At 41.7% G+C, this 18295-nt stretch overlaps 1 protein-coding gene and 1 long non-coding RNA gene across 3 annotated transcripts in view; one reads left to right on the top strand and one right to left on the bottom strand.

The window, feature by feature from the left end:
- Window positions 1–13590, bottom strand: part of PPIL4 (peptidylprolyl isomerase like 4) — a 42153-nt gene extending 28563 nt beyond the window's left edge. Inside the window, exons 1-7 of one of the 2 annotated variants that reach the window (XM_024249100.3) lie at window positions 13249–13590; window positions 8831–8898; window positions 8682–8746; window positions 8274–8391; window positions 3219–3361; window positions 2302–2398; window positions 1070–1186 (exon numbers count right to left, since the gene is read on the bottom strand). In XM_024249100.3, the coding sequence (XP_024104868.1) occupies window positions 1070–1186; window positions 2302–2398; window positions 3219–3361; window positions 8274–8391; window positions 8682–8746; window positions 8831–8898; window positions 13249–13318 (678 nt within the window). In that variant the 5' untranslated portion in view covers window positions 13319–13590. The remainder of the gene's footprint in view (window positions 1–1069; window positions 1187–2301; window positions 2399–3218; window positions 3362–8273; window positions 8392–8681; window positions 8747–8830; window positions 8899–13248) is intronic. The other variant, XM_054558289.2, reaches the window with a different exon arrangement.
- LOC134761569 (uncharacterized) lies at window positions 10819–13070 on the top strand. Its single transcript, XR_010140374.1, has 2 exons — window positions 10819–11871; window positions 12267–13070. It is a non-coding gene; the product is annotated as an uncharacterized LOC134761569 (long non-coding RNA).
- Window positions 13591–18295: the final 4705 nt, after the last annotated feature.

The following is an 18295-nucleotide window of genomic DNA, read 5'->3' on the forward strand; positions in this document are numbered from 1 at the left end:
TTGTTATCCATTCATTCCAATATTTATTTATTTATTTATCTATTCTTTTTTTAATTTTTAATTTTTTATTATTATTATTATTATTATACTTTAGGTTTTATGGTACATGTGCGCAATGTGCAGGTAAGTTACATATGTATACATGTGCCATGCTGGTGCGCTGCACCCACCAACTCGTCATCTAGCATTAGGTATATCTCCCAATGCTATCCCTCCCCTCTCCCCCCACCCCGCAACAGTCCCCGAAGTGTGATGTTCCCCTTCCTGTGTCCATGTGTTCTCATTGTTCAATTCCCACCTATGAGTGAGAATATGCAGTGTTCGGTTTTTTGTTCTTGCGATAGTTTACTGAGAATGATGATTTCCAATTTCATCCATGTCCCTACAAAGGACATGAACTCATCATTTTTTATGGCTGCATAGTATTCCATGGTGTATATGTGCCACATTTTCTTAATCCAGTCTATCATTGTTGGACATTTGGGTTGGTTCCAAGTCTCTGCTATTGTGTCATTCCAATATTTATTATCTATGATATGACAAGTATGCCTATTCTACAAAAATAAGAAATGGAAAATAATACCAAGTAGGTCAATTAATCATCTACTGAATTATTATTCCCCAAATGACTTCAGGTTGTTAATAATACTGAGAAGCAGTATATTTTAGAGTGCTCAGTTTCTACCCATTATTTTACCCTACAACTACCATTCTGTTTAATCTTAATACTTGAGTGGTTCAATGAAGAACTATTCTTTAATATACACAAAATTCAGCCTGCTAAACACTCTTTAAAAATGAGATGAATATTAAACAACTGAAATTCAATTAATAAGTTAGAGATCCACTTCCCACTGTTTAAAAAGGCACTTAGCACTATATTGACAGTAAAGCCAAATTTATTTTCACAGTAGAGCCAATTTATTATTATGCCATACCAAATTTAAACCAGAAAAAAATCATAACTCAATTTTTAATATTTTAAGACTACCGAAGAGCCAGAAATAAACACTCAATAAGTATTATTAGCTATATTACAGAACAATTTGAACAAAGATAATTATCTTACCATCTCCAAAAGTATAGCCTGAGTTTTAGCCTCTTTTTCTGCCTTTATTTCTTCTACTTCCTCAGCTGATCTTCCTTTGAAATCATCAATTTCTTCATCTGCTCCTATTCGACCACTCTGCAAGACAGAAGTTACTGATGTATATATTTAAAGAATAAAAAAATCTGAGAAACATAGAAGACATACTTTATTCTTAGTTATATCAAACATGCTATAAAACAGTAACTGATCAAGGTTGCAGTGAGCTACAATCACACCACTGCACTCCAGCTGGGTGATACGGTGAGATCTTGTCTCTAAAAAAAAAATTTTAATAATTAATTGGACAGCAACTGAGACAAACTTATAAACCTCCAAGAATTGGATTTATATTAATTCTAAAATATTAGCCAAAGTAGGCTTCTGTTAAAATCACAATAGGCCAGGCGTGGTGGCTCATGCCTGTAATCCCAGCACTTTGGGAGGCCAGGCGGGTGGATCACTTGAGGTCAGGAGTTCAAGACCAGCCTGGCCAACACAGTGAAACCCCGTCTCTACTAAAAATACAAAAATTAGCTGGGCATGGTGGCATGCGCCTACAATCCCAGCAACTCAAGAGGCTGAGGCATGAAAATTGCTTAAACGAGGAAGGCAGAGGCCACAATGAGCCGAGATCCCACCATGCACTCCAGCCTGGGCAACAAAGTGAGACTCCGTCTCAAAAAAATAAATAAATAAAAATAAATATTTATATGGACACTATTTATTATCCAATTCTAACTGCTGAATGAAGAGAAATGATCTGACAATTAAGCACCAATCCCAACCATAAAGACAAATTCAGCTTTGAGGAAGCCACATAAACCTTAAAATATGTGGGGGAACAGTCTGCGCTGTTTCACAGAAATTTCTGGGTTCTAGCCTGGCTCCACAGCGTCCCCAGTTGAAAAGTTACCTCAAAAGACAATAGTTTAATTTGATGATAAGAAAAACACTTTCCCAAGGTGTTCATGTAAGCTTCTAGAGCTAAGGTTGTCTCAGTAGAAAAGAAACTGAAGAAAGGAAATTAGAGAAATGAGAAGACAGCTAAAAAATGAGTATCTCTGTGGAAAAGAAAAAGAACTTTAAACTTGTTCTAATATAATTAAGCAAGATAATAATTCGGAAAAAATTAACTTTAATAGATGAAAAAGATAAATCCATACAAATCATTAATATGAATGTACATTTAATCATAAGAGGGCTTCACTTACATCTAATTGTTCCCTTGTAGGTTCTGGTGATCGATCAGGGATTAATAAATCAGGAGGGTCATCAAATGGATCATCTAAAATCACTGTATGATTTATCCTTACAAAATAAATCCAAATTAAATGTTATACATTTAAGTTATTTCAGAATCCTATTTTATTTTAATAGATTACAAAAAATTACTTGATTATCTCTAAGGACAAAAAAAACCCATATTGCACGTGGATATTACTAACCTAGATATACTTTCACAATAAGTGTTACTGTTTTGCATTGAGTGATACCATATTTATTACCCTGCATTACTTTAAGATGTAAACTAATATAACTGTTTAAATCTTAGTACTTTTGCCCTATTTCTCAATTAAAAAACTAAATTAAAGCATTAACAATTCATCCAGCTGGGCGCGGTGGCTCACACCTGTAATCCCAGCACTTCGGGAGGCCGAGGTGGGTGGATCACGAGGTCAGGAGATCGAGACCATCCTGGCTAACATGGTGAAACCCCGTTTCTACTAAAAATACAAAAAATTAGCCAGGCGTGGTGGCGGGCACCTGTAGTCCTAGCTACTCGGGAGGCTAAGGCAGGAGATGGTGTGAACCCGGGAGACAGAGCTTGCAGTGAGCCAAGATCGTGCCACTGCACTCCAGCCTGGGCGACAGCATGAGACTCCGTCTCAAAAAATAAATAAATAAATAATTCCTCCAAACGTAATTATAAATAATTAGTACAAGTATAAAAATACAAAAGGTCCTTTTTATTATAAAGATTCTTACAGTCTTATATTAATTTACCTTTTGGGATTAGAATTATCCAGAAACCAGTCCTATGCATACCATTCCTATCCATACCACTACGTGTTAAACATCTCAATATTAAAACATTCTAGCATATTCAGATAGTAAATTGTAATCACACCTGATATCCTGATATGGTACAAAGTCCTTGTCAACAAAGGTCTCATTAATTTTCTTAATTATGTCCATGCCTTCTGTCACCTCACCAAACACTGTATGGACACCATCAAGGTAATCTAGATTTTCTCCTGTAGTGATAAGAAACTATACAGAAGGACACATAATAAATACCATAAAAAAATACATAACTCAAACTGAAATCAGTTACAGACTGACAAAAAAATACACGAAAGTTAAGAGTCCACATTTACTGTACCAATTCTTAGACACTTGTTACCAAAACTAAGTAAAAAGTACAAAGCTTATACTGGCATACCTCATTTTATTGCACTTTGCAGATACTGCATTTTTTACAATTAAGGATTTCTGGCAACCGTGTATTGAATAAGTCTATTGGTGCCATTTTCCCAACAGCATATGCTCACTTCATGTTTCTGGCTCACATTTTGGTAATTCTCACAAGATTTCAAACTTTTTCATTACTATTGTATCTGTTATTACCATCTATAATCTCTGATCGTACTACCGCAATTGTTTTGGGATACCACAAACTATGCCCATATAAGATGGTGAACTTAATCCATAAATGTTGTATGTGTTCTTACTACTCCACCAACCAGCCATTCCCATCTTTCTCCCTCTCAGTGCTCCCTATTCCCCGAGACACAACAATACTGAAATGAGGCCAATTAACCCTACAAGAGACTCTTAAGTGTTCAAGTAAAAGGAAGAATGGCACATCTCTTACTTTAAATCAAAAGCTAAAAATGATTAAGCATAGTGAGAAAGGCACGTTGAAAGCCAAGATAAGCCGAAAGCTAGGCCTCTTGTACCAAACAATAGCTGAGTTGTAAATGCAAAGGAAAAGTTCTTGAAGAAAATTAGAAGTGCTATTCCAGTGAACACATGAATGATAAGAAAATGAAACAGGCTTACTGCTGATATGAAGAAGGTTTTAGTAATCTACATAGATCAAACCAGCCACAACGATCCCTTAAGCCAAAGCCTAATTCCAAACAAGCCCTAACTTTCTTCAATTCTATAAAGGCTGAGAGAGGGGAGGTAGCTGCAAAAGAAAGTCTGAAGCTAGCAGAGGTTAATTCATGAAGTTTAAGGAAAGAGGCCAGGCGCAGTGGATTACTCCATCTCAAAAAAAAAGAGAAAAGTTTAAGGAAAGAAGCTGTCTCCATAATTTAAAAGTGCAAGGTGAAGCAGCAAGTGCTGACACAGAAGCTACAGCAAGTGGCCAGGTGCAGTGGCTCACGCCTATGTAATCCCAGCACTTTGGGAGGCTGAGGCAGGCAGATCACAAGGTCAGGAGTTCAAGACCAGCCTGACCAACATGGTGAAACCCTGTCTCCACTAAAAATACAAGTTAGCCAGGCACGGTGGTATGTGCCTATAATCCCAGCTACTCAGGAGGCTGAGGCAGGAGAATTGCTTGAACCGGGAGGTGAAGGTTGCAGTGAGCCGAGATCACACCACTGCACTCCAGCCTGGGCAACAGAGTGAGACTCTGTCTCAAAAAAAAAAAAAAAAAAAAAAAGAAGCTGCAGCATGCATCAAGTTATCTGGAAGATCTAGCTAAGATCACTGATGAAGATGACTACATGAAATAAAAAATTTTCCATGTAGATGAAACAGTCTTATATTGGAAGATGCCACTTAGGACTTTCATAGCTAGAGAGGAAAAGTCAATGCCTAGCTTCAAAGCTTCAAAGACAAGCTGACTCTTCTGTTACAGGCTAATCCAGCTGGTGACTTTAAGTTAAAACCAATGCTCACTGACTATACCAAAAATCCCAGGGCCCTTAAGAATGATGCTAAATCTATTCTGCCTGTGCTCTAGAAATGGAACAACAAAGCTTGGATGACAGCACATCTGTTTACAGCAGGGTTTATCAAATATTTTAAGATCACTGTTGAGACCTGCTGCTCAGAACAAAGATCCTTTTAAATATTACTGCTCTTTTAATAAGAAATCCTTTTAAAATGTTACTGCTCATTGACAATACTCCAGGTCACCCAGGAGCTCTGATGGATATGATGTACAAGGAAATTAATATTGTTTTCAGCTGTGCACAGTGGCTCACACCTGTAAACCCAGCACTTTGGGAGGCTGAGGCAGGTGGATCACTTGAGGCCAGTTCAAGACCAGCCTGGCCAACATAGTCAACATGGTGAAACCCCATCTCTACTATAAATACAAAAAATCAGCTGGGTGTAGTGGTGCACGCCTGTAATCCCAGCTACTCAGAAGGCTGAGGCAAGAGAATTGTTTGAACCCAGCAGGCACAGGTTGCAGTGAGGTGAGACTGCACCACTGTACTCCAGCCTGGGTGACAGAGTGAGACTCTGTCTCAAAAAAAAAAAAAAAATACCATTTTCATGCCTGCTAACATAACAGCCATTCTGCAGCCATGGATCAAAGAGTAATTTCAACTTTCAAGTATTATTATTTAAGAAATGCAGCCTGACATGTGGCATGCACCTGCAGTCCCAGCTACTCAGGAGGCTGAGGTAGAAGGATCACTTGAGCAATGTAGTGAGGCCCCATCTCTAAAAATAAAAATTAAAAAAAAAATACATTTTGTGAGGCTATAGCTGCCATAGATGGTGATTCCTCTGATGGATATGGGCAAGTACACTGAAAACCTTCTGAAAAAGATTCACCATTCTAGATGTCATTAAGAACATTCGTGATTTGTGGGAGGAGGTCAAAATATCAATATTAACAGAAGTTAGGAAGAAGTAGATTCCAACCCTCATGGATGACTTTGAGTGGCTCAAGACTTCAGTGAAGGAAGTAACTGCAAATGTGGTGGAAATTGCAAGAGAATGAGAATTAGAAGTAGAGCCTGAAGATGGGACTGAATGCTGCAATCTCATGATTAAACCTGACCAGATATGGAGCTGCTTCTTAAGGATGAGCAAACAAAGTGGTTTTCTTCCTTTTTTTTTTTTTTGTTTGAGACAGTCTTGCTGCATCGCCCAGGCTGGAGTGCAGTGGTGTGGTGCAATGTCGGCTCACTGCAACCTCTGCCTCCCAGGTTCAAGCAATTCTCCTGTCTCAGCCTCCCAAGTAGCTGGGACTACTGGTGCCCGCCACCACGCCGAGCTAATTTTTATATTTTTAGTAGAGACGGGGTTTCACCATATTGGTCAGGCTGGTCACAAACTCCTGACCTCACGTGATTCGCCCACCTCAGCCTCCCAAAGTGGTGGGATTACAGGCATGAGCCACTGCACCCAGCCAAGTGATTTACTGAGATGGAATCTACTCCTAGTGAAGATGCTATGATAATTGTTGAAATGACAACAAAAGATTTAGGATATTACATAAATTTGGCTGATACAGTAGTAGCAGGGTTTGAGAGGATTGATTTCAATCTTAAAAGAATTCTACTAAATGCTATCCAACAGCATAGTATGACACACAGAAATCTTTCATGAAAGGAAGAGTCCATCAACATGGCAAACTTCTGTTGTCTTATTTATTTATTTATTTATTTGCAAGACAAGGTCTCACTGTCACCCAAGCTGGAGTGCAGTGGTGCAATCACAGATCACTGCACCCTTGACCTCCAGGGCTCAAGTGATCCTCCCACCTCAGCTTCCCAAGAAGCAGGAACTACAGCCCTGTACCACCATGCTCAGCTAATTTTTGTATTTTTTTGTGGAGATGGGGTTTTCACCATGTTTCCTAGGCTGGTCTCGAAATCCTGAGCTCAACCGATCTGCCTGCCTTGCCCCTGCAAAGTACTGGGATTACAGATGTATGCCACCGCGCTAGTCAGTTGTCTTATTTTAAGAAGCTGCCACAGTCACCTCAACCTTCAGCAACCACCACCCTGATTAGTCAACGGCCATTAACATCAAGACAAGACCCTTCACCAGCAAAAAGATTATGATTTACTGAAGGCTCAGATGATCAGAAGCATTTTTTAGTAATAAAGTATTTTTTGGTCAGCCACAGTGGCTCACACCTGTAATCCCAGCACTTTGGGAGGCCAAGGCAGGTGGATCACCTGGGGTCAAGAGTTTGAGACCAGCCTGGCCAACATGGCAAAACCTCATCTCTACTAAAAATACAAAAAGTAGCCGGGCGTGGTGGCGGGCATCTGTAATCCTGCTACTCGGGAGGCTGAGGCAGGAGAATCGCTTGAACCTGAGAGGCGGAGGTTGCAGTGAGCCGAGATCACACCACTGCATTCCAGCCTGGCCGACAGAGCAAGACTCTGTCTCTAAATAAATAAAATTAAATAAAATAAAACAAAATACTTGGACAAGCCATGACTCAACTTCATGTGTATATAATAAAAAATAGAAGTACCTAGTCTAACAGGTAGGTCATTGGGAGAATTAACAGGGTCATTGGGAGAATTAAACAAGACAATGAATAGAAGGTACTCTGCATAATGTTTTTAAAAAAGTAAGAAACAGTGAAAAACGGCCAGGCGTGGTGGCTCACGCCTGTAATCCCAGTACTTTGGGAGGCCAAGGCAGGCAGATCATGAGGTCAAGTGATTGAGACCATCGTGGCCAACATGGTGAAACCCCGTCTCTACTAAAAATATAAAAATTAGCCAGGTGTTGTGGCGGGCGCATGTAATCCCAGCTATTGGGGAGGCCGAGGCAGGAGAATTGCTTGAACCCGGGAGGCAGAGGTTGCAGTGAGCCGAGATTGTGCCATTGCACTCCAGTCTGGGTGACAGAGCGAGACTACATCTCATAAAAATAAATTAATTAATTAAATAAAAAGAAATACTGAAAAATCAGCCACAAATGTGAACAGTGATAATCATGGATGGTGGAGTTGTAGGTAATGTTTTTCTTTGTACTTTTCTGTATTTTCTCAATTCTTCACAATGGGAATGCTTTACATTTAAAAGAATAAAATAATTTTTTTTAATATAGAAAAAGTGCATTTTTTCCCCTAACACATATTTCTGATTGAAACTCTCTAAGCCTTACTGGATAGTTTAAAAATAACTCTGTGGGATCCTTCCAGTCCTTCACTTCTAAGCAAATCTCATATTCTTACTCATTTCCTAACCTGAGATCCATGTTGATCACTGCCATTATTCACCATGGACACTGTGCCTTTCTTCTTGTGCTTAATTCTTGGGACTTTTTCTGCCTCAAAAAAGCTTGCTTGATCACCATACAGTTGGCTGAAAAAACATATAAGGTTATAAATATAAGTACTCTCAAAATGAAATACAGAAGTACTAGTAACTTACAGGGTTATCAATTATTTCTTTACAGAAATGCCAACAGAATTCCAAATATTACTTTTTTTTTCTAGATATTTAGGGAACTTGGGGGAAAAAATCTAAATTTAAACCACATTTTAAAATGCAGATTGAAGCATGAGCAATTATATTTTTCCTCATTTAAGAATAAAAGAATTTGTTCTGCCCTTCCAGAGGTTAAAAATAAATAAATAAATAAAACAACTTACCCAAAAATAGACTCTCCTCCACGGCCAGTCCCTGTAGGATCGCCAGTTTGTATGATAAAATCCCTCTGTAATATGTAGGATTCTTTGTTAATTCACAGTTTGTTAGATAGCTCCATAACAAAGGAAATGACTAATATCTACCAACTCACCTGTACATTGTGAATAAGGCAATAATTGTAATATTTTATTTTGCACAATTTCAAGAAATTCAAGCAGGCTGAAAGAAAGTAAATACCAAATTTATCACAGTAATCCACAAACACATTTTTAAATAAGTAAAGCCACAGTAAAATGTAATTTCTAAATTACTATTAAAGGAAAAAAAAAGCCAAATGTCCAAAGCTATAAAAAAGGGCAATAAGCTGGGCGCTGTGGCTCACACCTGTAATCCCAGCGCTTTGGGAGGCCGAGGTGGGCGGATCACTTGAGGTCAGGAGTTTGAGACCAGCCTGGCCAATATGGTGAAACCCTGTCTCAACTAAAAATACCAAAAAAATTAGCCAGGCATGGTGGCGGGCACCTGTAATCCCAGCTACTAGGGAGGCTGAGGCAGGAGAATCACTTGAACCCAGGAGGCGGAGGTTGCAGTGAACCAAGATCGCACCACTGCACTCCAGTCTGGGCAACAGAGCGAGACTCCATCTCAAAATAAAATAAAATAAAACAAAAGGGCAATAAGTCTAGAAAAAAAAAAATTTTAATTACCTTTTTTTTTCTTTCATAGGACTTTTGGGGCATCTGGGCTAATACAGAAAACTGACACTTATAAGCAATCATTTACTGATGGATTGATTTTATTACGAGAAAAAAGAACACTTAAAAGAGCATATTGTAATAGAAAAGGATCTAGCAGAATATATAAAAATGGATACAGATTACATCAATTAGGAAAAAGTCAAACATCCAGGGTCATTTTTTTAATAATAGTTAAACAGCCCTTTATAAAAATCCATACACTTATGAACAACCTTTCTCATATAAATTAATCTGCTTATCCAATAAACATTTACTAAGTACCTTCTAGATGCCTGACACTGCCATCACAAATGCCATTAAACTGTGGTCCCTGCTCTCTAAAAGTTCACAGTCTAGTCGTGGAAAGACACATTAACAAGTTCTTAAGGCACTAAGTTAGAAACCAGACAGACAGTAAGACATATGAGGCACTCCCTGCCCTCAAAAAGCTTACATTAAATTAGGGTCCTTACATCTGAATACAAGTAGTTACATACTGGGCATATCTAATTAATAACGTGTGCCACTTATTTAAAATGGTAAAAAAGTAGTTTTAAAAATTCCACAAGAGTTCAAAAGATTGTTTCTGGCTAGGGAAATTAGAAAACCTCAGGGAAGTTTAAGGCAAGCATTAAAAGAACTGGACTAGCAGAGAGTGAAGGGTGAGCATTTTAGGTCTGGAAGACTATGAAAAGGCATGGAATTGGAAATTTAAATGTTTTAGGGGAGGTCCAAAACACCAAAGTTCCATAATAGTCTGGTATTACATAGTAATAGAGGATGAAAAGACTGGAGAGATAAGATGGGGCTGAGCTATTGAAGAGTGCTCAATATCAGTCTTGAAGTTGTTTTTCTTGAATATATTTCTGGGCTTCATGTTTAACAGATAGGAGTGGTCCTTTTACTAGAAAACAAAAATAATGAATTTAGGCAATGATCATCAATGGCTGCCAAAATCTTTGGGTTTTTCATCAAAATCCGATGGGAAGAATTTATAAGCGCAACAAGGACTTAACCCACTGACCAATTTTAACATCACAGAAAGAGCCAACCAGACATCAAGTGCCTCCTGAATGTGATGCAGCTGAAAGTACACACTATCTTATATGAAATATTCTTGCCAAAAACATTAAACTGGAACCTAATCAAGGCTCTGAAGCTAAAGAACAATTTATAGGAAACAGGGGACACAAGAATATGTTAACGCACCCAGTAAATAATCAGTCAAATCCAAAACAAGAGAAATTCTAAAAGACAAAGCACCCAGGTTCTTTCTCAAATTTTTTTCAAGAAAAAAGGGGGAGAACCAATAGATTAAAACATATATGAGACATTTTAACCAATATATGGACTTTGGGTCCTAATTTAAATCACCATATTTTTTAAAAGTTTGTGAGATAATAAGAAAGTTTAAATGATACTAAAAAATTATTGCTAATTTTTTCAAAGTGTGATAAGATTTGTGGTTCTGTTTTTTATTCTTTTTTACAACTTTTTCTCTTTTCTTTAGTATTTTTCCCTTTTCCCTGACAAGTTTTTTTCTTTTTTTAACCTGTCACTTATGTGGTACTTAAGCTCATAGTTCCATTTTTTTTGTTTTTTTAAAGAGACCTTATATTTTAGAAATACATACTGAAGCAATTACAGATTAAATAGATGCACTGGAGGTGGGGGTATTACAAATGAAGCAAGATTGGCTATGTGTTCATAGCTGTTAAACAAAGCTGGTCATGTGGACATGAGAGTTCATTTACATGAGTCTCTCTACATCTGTGTTTTAAATTTTCTATAATTAAAAGTTAAAAAAGAAAAGGAAGAAAGAATGGAAGGTAGGTAAGTCTGGATATGTTGATCATAGATTGATAAGTGGGTATAAACATAGCAGGTACACATGTGAGCACATCTCCAGTCATATGCTTACAAATATGCACAGGGGGTGGATTTATGTTTTGGTATTATGGGCTTATCTTTGCAGAACCACTGCTTGTTAATTGGGTGGGGTAGCTCTACCCCCCCTTTATTTCCTCATAACTCTGGGGAAAGAGGCCCATTTATTTTGCCAGGTGCTACTCTACATGGGCAGAGCGTCAAAGGAACTCAAAGAAAAGCAAAATCAAGAGATAAAAAACAAAATTCCCTATAATATTCTTTGAAACACTGGATCCAGCCACCCTTAAAACCAAGCTTACCCCAGTATTATGAGGCAACCAATTATTTTCTTTGTTTATGCCAGTTTGAGTTGGGTTTCTATCACTTGCACAAAGGGTCCTAACTAATACAACACATTTATATCCATTAGTCATTATAATGAACCTCTAGTGTGTGCCCTAAAAGTAGCAGACATTGGACTAGGTACTCAGGATATAGAGATGATAATTATGGTATAGTTCCTGCTCTCATTGGAGTTTACATTCTTGAGCGAGGACACGACTTGTAAACAACACCAGGATAATAGGTAAATGTTAAAATAAAATGTGTCATGTGGTTTATAAAAGACCTAAGACAGAGCAGAGGAAACCTCAGGTAACTCTGCTTAGAAAGGAGGCAGAGCTTCAAAGAAGAGATGATGCTTGATCTGAGATTTAGATAATAAGTAGTAAGTTCGCCAGAAGGACAACAGTGGAGAGGAATATTGGTTAGAAGAAACAGCAAAAGAATGGTAAAAATGGTACAGGAGAGTTTGTAGTGTTTTCGCCAGGTGGAGAGGAGGGAATAGCTGCGTGCGGGGGAAAGTGGAGCACGGCAGGAGGTAGTTATTGTACAATATTGCAACTTATTTCACCTTCTTTGATAGGCTCTGCATTCCATGTGGGTAGGACCCTGTTTGTAACTAATCTCTCCTGGTCTCAGTTTCTTCCTGACTCGGATACATTCTCCACACCGCTGCCTATTATCTTCTCAAAACAAGTATGCCATGCCTCAATCCTGCTTTTAAAGTCTTCAAGGACTCTGATCATCAGCAGGGCACACAAGACTATTCACGACTGACTTAGGCGTATCTGACCAGACTCGAGTCTACCATTCCACGACTCACACCAGTCCTTCCAGCCACACCAAACTACTTGCCGTTTCCAGAAAATTCCAAACAAAGTCCAAGCTAAGAAAACCCTCATTCCTATTCATCTTTGAAAGAACTAGTTCAAGTGTTCTATATAGTCTTTGCTAGCTTTGCTTCTTCCCAGCCCCACCAAAGAAGCCGCCCTCCTCTGGTTTCCATGGCAACTTACACATTCTTCTACCATAACACAGAAAACTAAAATGGGTTCCTGTGTCTACTTCCCCCAGTGGAAAATCAGACCCTCAGGGGCAAGAAGCCAAGCCCAGGACTTAGCCCAGTGCCTCGAAGGCTCAGTCCACACTCCAGACAACCTCTTCCTCCTCCACTTAAGCGGTATGCCCACACTCGCTGCGCCAAGCACACCCTAACTGCCTTCATCAAGATTTAACCGATTACACACCAAGCAATAGTTCCTGTGTTCCTCTCACGAGTAAACACAATAAAGGCACAAAGCTATGGGTATTGTATGTGCAGCTCGAATCACACACACACACGCCCCACACACACACTCCCAAAGGCAATTAATGACCGCAAGCACCCTCCACCGGACTGGCCAACACAAAATACGAGAGAAGGGATGCCAAGGCTCAAACGAATTCCCGTCACAAAAAACTTTTCTAGCCAAGGCCGGTTAATCAAATAGCCCAGTCGCGGGCACCAGCAGCCCAGAAGCTCGAGCTCTAGCCAATCTCTGCCCTGGACTGCGCAGAGAAGGAAAAGCAGGGAGACAAGCTCGGGGGCCCCGGCGACAGGTGAATGGGGCTCAAGCCTCACCACGCGGCCGCTCCTCGGTGTACAAGTCGATGACGACGTCGCCTAAAGTGGTCTCCAGTAGAACCGCCATGGCGCCCGCTCCTCCTCCGCTACAAACCCCGGGGTGGGAGGTGACAGGCGCAGGCCGTCGGCGTCTTCTACGCCACGCGTCACCCTTGGCGCGACCCCTCTTGCATCATCACGCCGGCGCCGTCCCCGGTTCTGGGCAGTTCCTACCGGCCGGCGTGCGGGCGCCGGGCTACCCAGCTGGCGTACAGTTCGGGTTGGTCCCGTCCCCGGCGCGACCGTTTTGAAAATCCTGGTCCGCCCTTGGCGATTTTGGCGGAAGCCTGTCCCTCAGAACGGTCTCAGTATAGTGTTTTGTGCCCCGTTTGTGTCCGTCTCAAGAGCAGAGCGGCCCTCCGAGCGGCCCTTTTATCCACCAGGGGGCGCCCGCAGCGGGATCTTCTCTCCACCTATTTGGGCGGACTCCTCCGGGTATCCTCACCAGTCTCCTTTTCGCAAAACAACTTTGGGCTTCTGCTAGGGGTTTCCGATTCTAAAAACTAACATTTTGTTTTATTTCCTGTTTTGAGGCAGGGTCTCGCTCTGTCCGCCAGGCTGGAGTGCGGTGGCACGATCTCGGCTCACTGCAACCTCCACCTCCCGGGCTCCAGCGATTTTCCTGTCTCAGCCTCCCAAGTGACCACAGGCGCGCGCCACCACGCCCGGCTAATTTTGTTCTTTTATTTTTTGCAGAGATGGCGGTCGGGGGAGGTGGTCTCACTGTGTGGCTCAGGCTGGTCTCGAACTCCGGAGCTCAAGGAGTTCGAACTCTTCCCGCCTTGGCCTCCCGAAGTGCTGGGATTACTGGCGTGAGCCACTGCGCCTGGCCAAAACTAACATTTTGCCATGCAAGTTTATTCCCCAGACAATTTTCTGGGCAAGCCTGTCACTCTATCTTATGACATTTTACACATAATCTCCCATAACTTCACATCTGACGAAAAGCCAAAGCTTTTTTTTTTGAGACGGAGTCTCGCTCTGTCGCCCAGGCTGGAGTGCAGTGGCGCGATCTCGGCCCACTGCAAGCTCCGCCTCCCGGGTTCACCCCATTCTCCTGCCTCCGCCTCCCAAGTAGCTGGGGCTACAGGTATCCGCCATCACGCCTGGCTAATTTTTTGTATTTTTAGTAGAGACGGGGTTTCACCGTGTTAGCCAGGATGGTCTCGACCTCCTGACCTCGTGGATCCGCCCGCCTCTGCCTCCCAAAGTGCTGGGATTACAGGCGTGAGCCACCGCACCCGGCCGAAAAGCCAAAGCTTTTATAATGGCTTAGAAGATCCTCTCCTACCCCATCTTCCTACGCCATCTTCTTATTCCTCTGAAGCCACACTAGACAGTTTGCTATTCCCTGAACACTGCTGACATACTCCTGCCCTAGGGCCTTTTCACTTGCCTTGGTTGAGGGACCTCTTCCTCCAGTTATTTGTATGGCTCCCCTTCATCTCTTTCAGGCGCTTTGGCGTCCGTCACCCTGTCAGTGAGGCCTTCCATGGCTGCCATAATTAAAATTAACCCCACATACACTTTTCTTTTTCTCCATATAGCTTTTTCTCCAGAGTACATTTTACAATCTAACATGGTATTTACGAATTTGTTTGTTTGTTTATTGTTACCAGAATGTGTGTTCCAGGATATTCCATCTTGTCTGTTTTGTTTAAAGCTATATCCCTAATGCCTATGACAGCCTGGTACACAATGTGCAAATAAATGTTTGTTGAATGAATAAATATTGTTTTCCAGTTTGGGTTTTTTTTGTTTTTTTTTTGAGACGGAGTCTCGCTCTGTCGCCCAGGCTTGAGTGCAGTGGTGCGATTTCAGGTCACTACAACCTCCGCCTCCTGGGTTCAAGCGATTCTCCTGCCTCAGCCTCCCCAGTAGCTGGGTCTACAGGTGCCCGCCACCACGCCTGCCACCGCAATATTCATGGCTGGGCGTGGTGGCTCATGCCTGTAATCCCAGCACTTTGGGAGGCCGAGGTGGGCGGATCACCTGAGGTCAGGAGTTTGAGACCAGCCGGGCCCATCATGGTGAAACCCCGTCTCTAATAAAAAATTAAAAAAAAAAAAAAAACTAGCTGAGTGTGGTAGCGTATGCTTGTAATCCCAGCTACTCAGGAGGCTGAGGCAGGAGAACTGCTTGAACACGGAAGGTGGAGGTTGCAGTGAGCCGGGATCGCGCCACTGCACTCCAGCCTGGGTGACAGAGCAAGACTCCGTCTCAAGGAAAAAAAAAAAAAAGAAAGAAAGTGCTCACATACCATGTTCCATTTATGCCTGATATGTCTTTAAGGGTTAAAAGTAAAGCCAACAAAGGGAATCCTAAGACTGTGAGTTCTGGGTCATTGTAACGTTCCTCAGTGCTGTTGAACTGAGCAAACCGTTTAGGACAGACCCAACAATTAGTCTTGTTGTAGAAATGGGCCATGGTGGATACTGTAGGAGCTAAAGGGTGTGACGTATTACTAAGTCCCATAAAAAATTCTAACAGACCTAGTGATAGTAAAACGCTCATGTTTACTGTCGGTTAATAACTATTATTCCTGCTGTGAGGATAGTAATTAAGCAAAATGCTACAGTAATTGAGATTCTGTTTGATATTACACCCTGAGGGTGCTATAGTATATAGTAATACTTGGCTTAAAAGGAGAGGTAAAAACGGCAGAAAGTATTTGGTGAGGTAGAGGCGAGACTAAGGTGAGTAGTTCTTACTCCACTACTTATCTTTTGTGATTTTCAGCTTACGGTCTCCTACTTCTTCGCATTGATATTCAGGTCATTTCTCTGGGCTGTCAGGGGTTGCTCCCTCAGCTTTCCAGGCTTTGACTTGAGTGTGATGTATCCAAAAGTCGATTCCTGTAACTTTTATTGCTGAGGAAGTTGAAAGAACGGTGTCAAGGCCCTTCCCAGCTTGGGCTTAGGAAGAGAGAGAAGGGAGAGCCTTCACCAGTACCAAATCTCCTGGGTTAAATAGAGGTGGTCCAATTTCCTGGGGTTGGGCATTTGCTAAATGTGCTAATTCCTGTTGCAAGTGAGCCAGAGAAGTTACATGCTTGACTAGCTCAGAGGTTTCTTGATCTAATAGAAAATCATTGGTAAAGAAAGGTCGTCCATACAGCATCTCAAAAGGGCTAAGACCAAGTTTTGAAGGGGTATTTTTTATTCATAATAAGGCCGTAAGAAGAAGAGTGACCCGGCTGGGTGCGGTGGCTCACGCCTGTAATCCCAGCACTTTGGGAGGCCGAGGTGGGTGGATCATGAGGTCAGGAGTTCAAGACCAGCCTGGCCAAAATGGTGAAACCCCATCTCTACTAAAAATACAAAAAATTAGCCGGGCGCAGTGGCAGGCGCCTGTAGTCCCAGCTACTCAGGAAGCTGAGGAAGGAGAATCATTTGAACCCGGAGGGTGGAGGTTGCAGTGAGCCGAGATCGTGCCACTGCACTCCAGCCTCGGTGACAGAGTGAAACTCCGTCTCCAAAAAAAAAAAGAAGAGTGACCCAAGGAAGGTGAGTTTCTTGGGATAATTTTCTGATATGTCTGTTGATCATATCATTAGTTTTCTCTACCTTTCCTAAGGATGGGGGTCTCCAAGCACAGTGGAGATGGTATTCTATGCCTAGTGCTTTTGAGACCCCTTGTGTGACAGCTGCCTTAAATGAGGGTCCATTGTCACTTTGAAGATACCTAGGTAGACCAAAGCGGGGAGTTATTTCATTAACTAACACTTTTATTACCTCAGAGGCTTTTTCTGTATGGCATGGGAAAGCCTCTACCCAGTTAGTGAAGGTGTCTGCCCATACCAGCAGGTATTGGATGCCCTTTGTCTTCGGCATGTGGGTGAAGTCTATTTGGCAGTCTTCTCCTGGATAACCTCCTATTCTTTGGGGTTGAGGAGGAAGGAGTTGCCTGTTAAGGATTATTTTTAAGACAGACTTCACAAGCATTAACAACCTCCTTAACTGTTTTTAGTAAGTTATCCCCTGAAAACAATCTCTGGGCACATTGATATGTCTTATCCTTTCCCAGGTGAAAAGCTTGGTGAAGGACTTCAAGGACTTTCCATTGGCTAGAGGCTGGCAAGTGGAGCTTGCCATTCTCCAACTGTCACCATCCTGAGGGCCGAAATGTATACCCTCAAGAAGTGGCCCATTCTGCTTCTGTAGGAGAGTACTGAGGTTTAATTCCTCTGATGGAGCCTTCCCAAACTAGAGGGGTTTGAAGTATTGATGTCTTGAGGCTTTCTTGCCGCTGACTTAGCTGCCTGATCAGCTAATCTGCTTCCTTCAGCTACCTCATCTGTTCCCTTTTGAGGTCCCCTACAATGCATTACTGCGATTTCTCATGGAAGGAAAACTGAGGATAGTAATGTATTAATTTCCTGGTGATATTTTATAGGAGATCCATTGGTGGTAAGAAAATGCCTTTCCAGGCCAGGCATGGTGGCTCACGCCTATAATTCCAGCACTTTGGGAGGCCGAGATGGGCAGATCACGAGGTCAGGAGTTCGAGACCAGCCTGGCCCACATGGTGAAATTCCGTCTCTACTAAAAATACAAAAATTAGCTGGGCATGATGGCGGATGCCTGTAATCCCAGCTACTTGGGAGGCTGAAGCAGGAGAATCGCTTGAACCTGGGAGGCAGAGGTTGCAGTGAGCTGAGATCGTGCCACTGCACTCCAGCCTGGGCAACAAGAGCAAAAGTCCATCTCAAAAAATAAAGAAAATGCCTTTCCTTCCAAATGGTTGCATGAGCATGGAAACCTAGGAAAGCATACTTGGAGTCAGTGTAAATATTAGCTACCTTACCTTTGCTTAATTCAGTTGCTCTTGTAAGAGCTATTAGTTCAGCTAATTGAGTGCTCCTGCCTGGAGGAAGAGACGCACTTTCAATAGAATCAAATTCAATGGAATCAAATAGTGGCTGGATAGAGGCTAGAACAAGTCTTTAATTGGATGTGGGAACCCTCTAACAACAGGGCCTGATATTTAAGCCAATGGAGTTATG

Source organism: Pongo abelii, chromosome 5 (genome assembly GCF_028885655.2).
Source record: "Pongo abelii isolate AG06213 chromosome 5, NHGRI_mPonAbe1-v2.0_pri, whole genome shotgun sequence".
Taxonomy (NCBI): Eukaryota; Metazoa; Chordata; class Mammalia; order Primates; family Hominidae; genus Pongo; species Pongo abelii.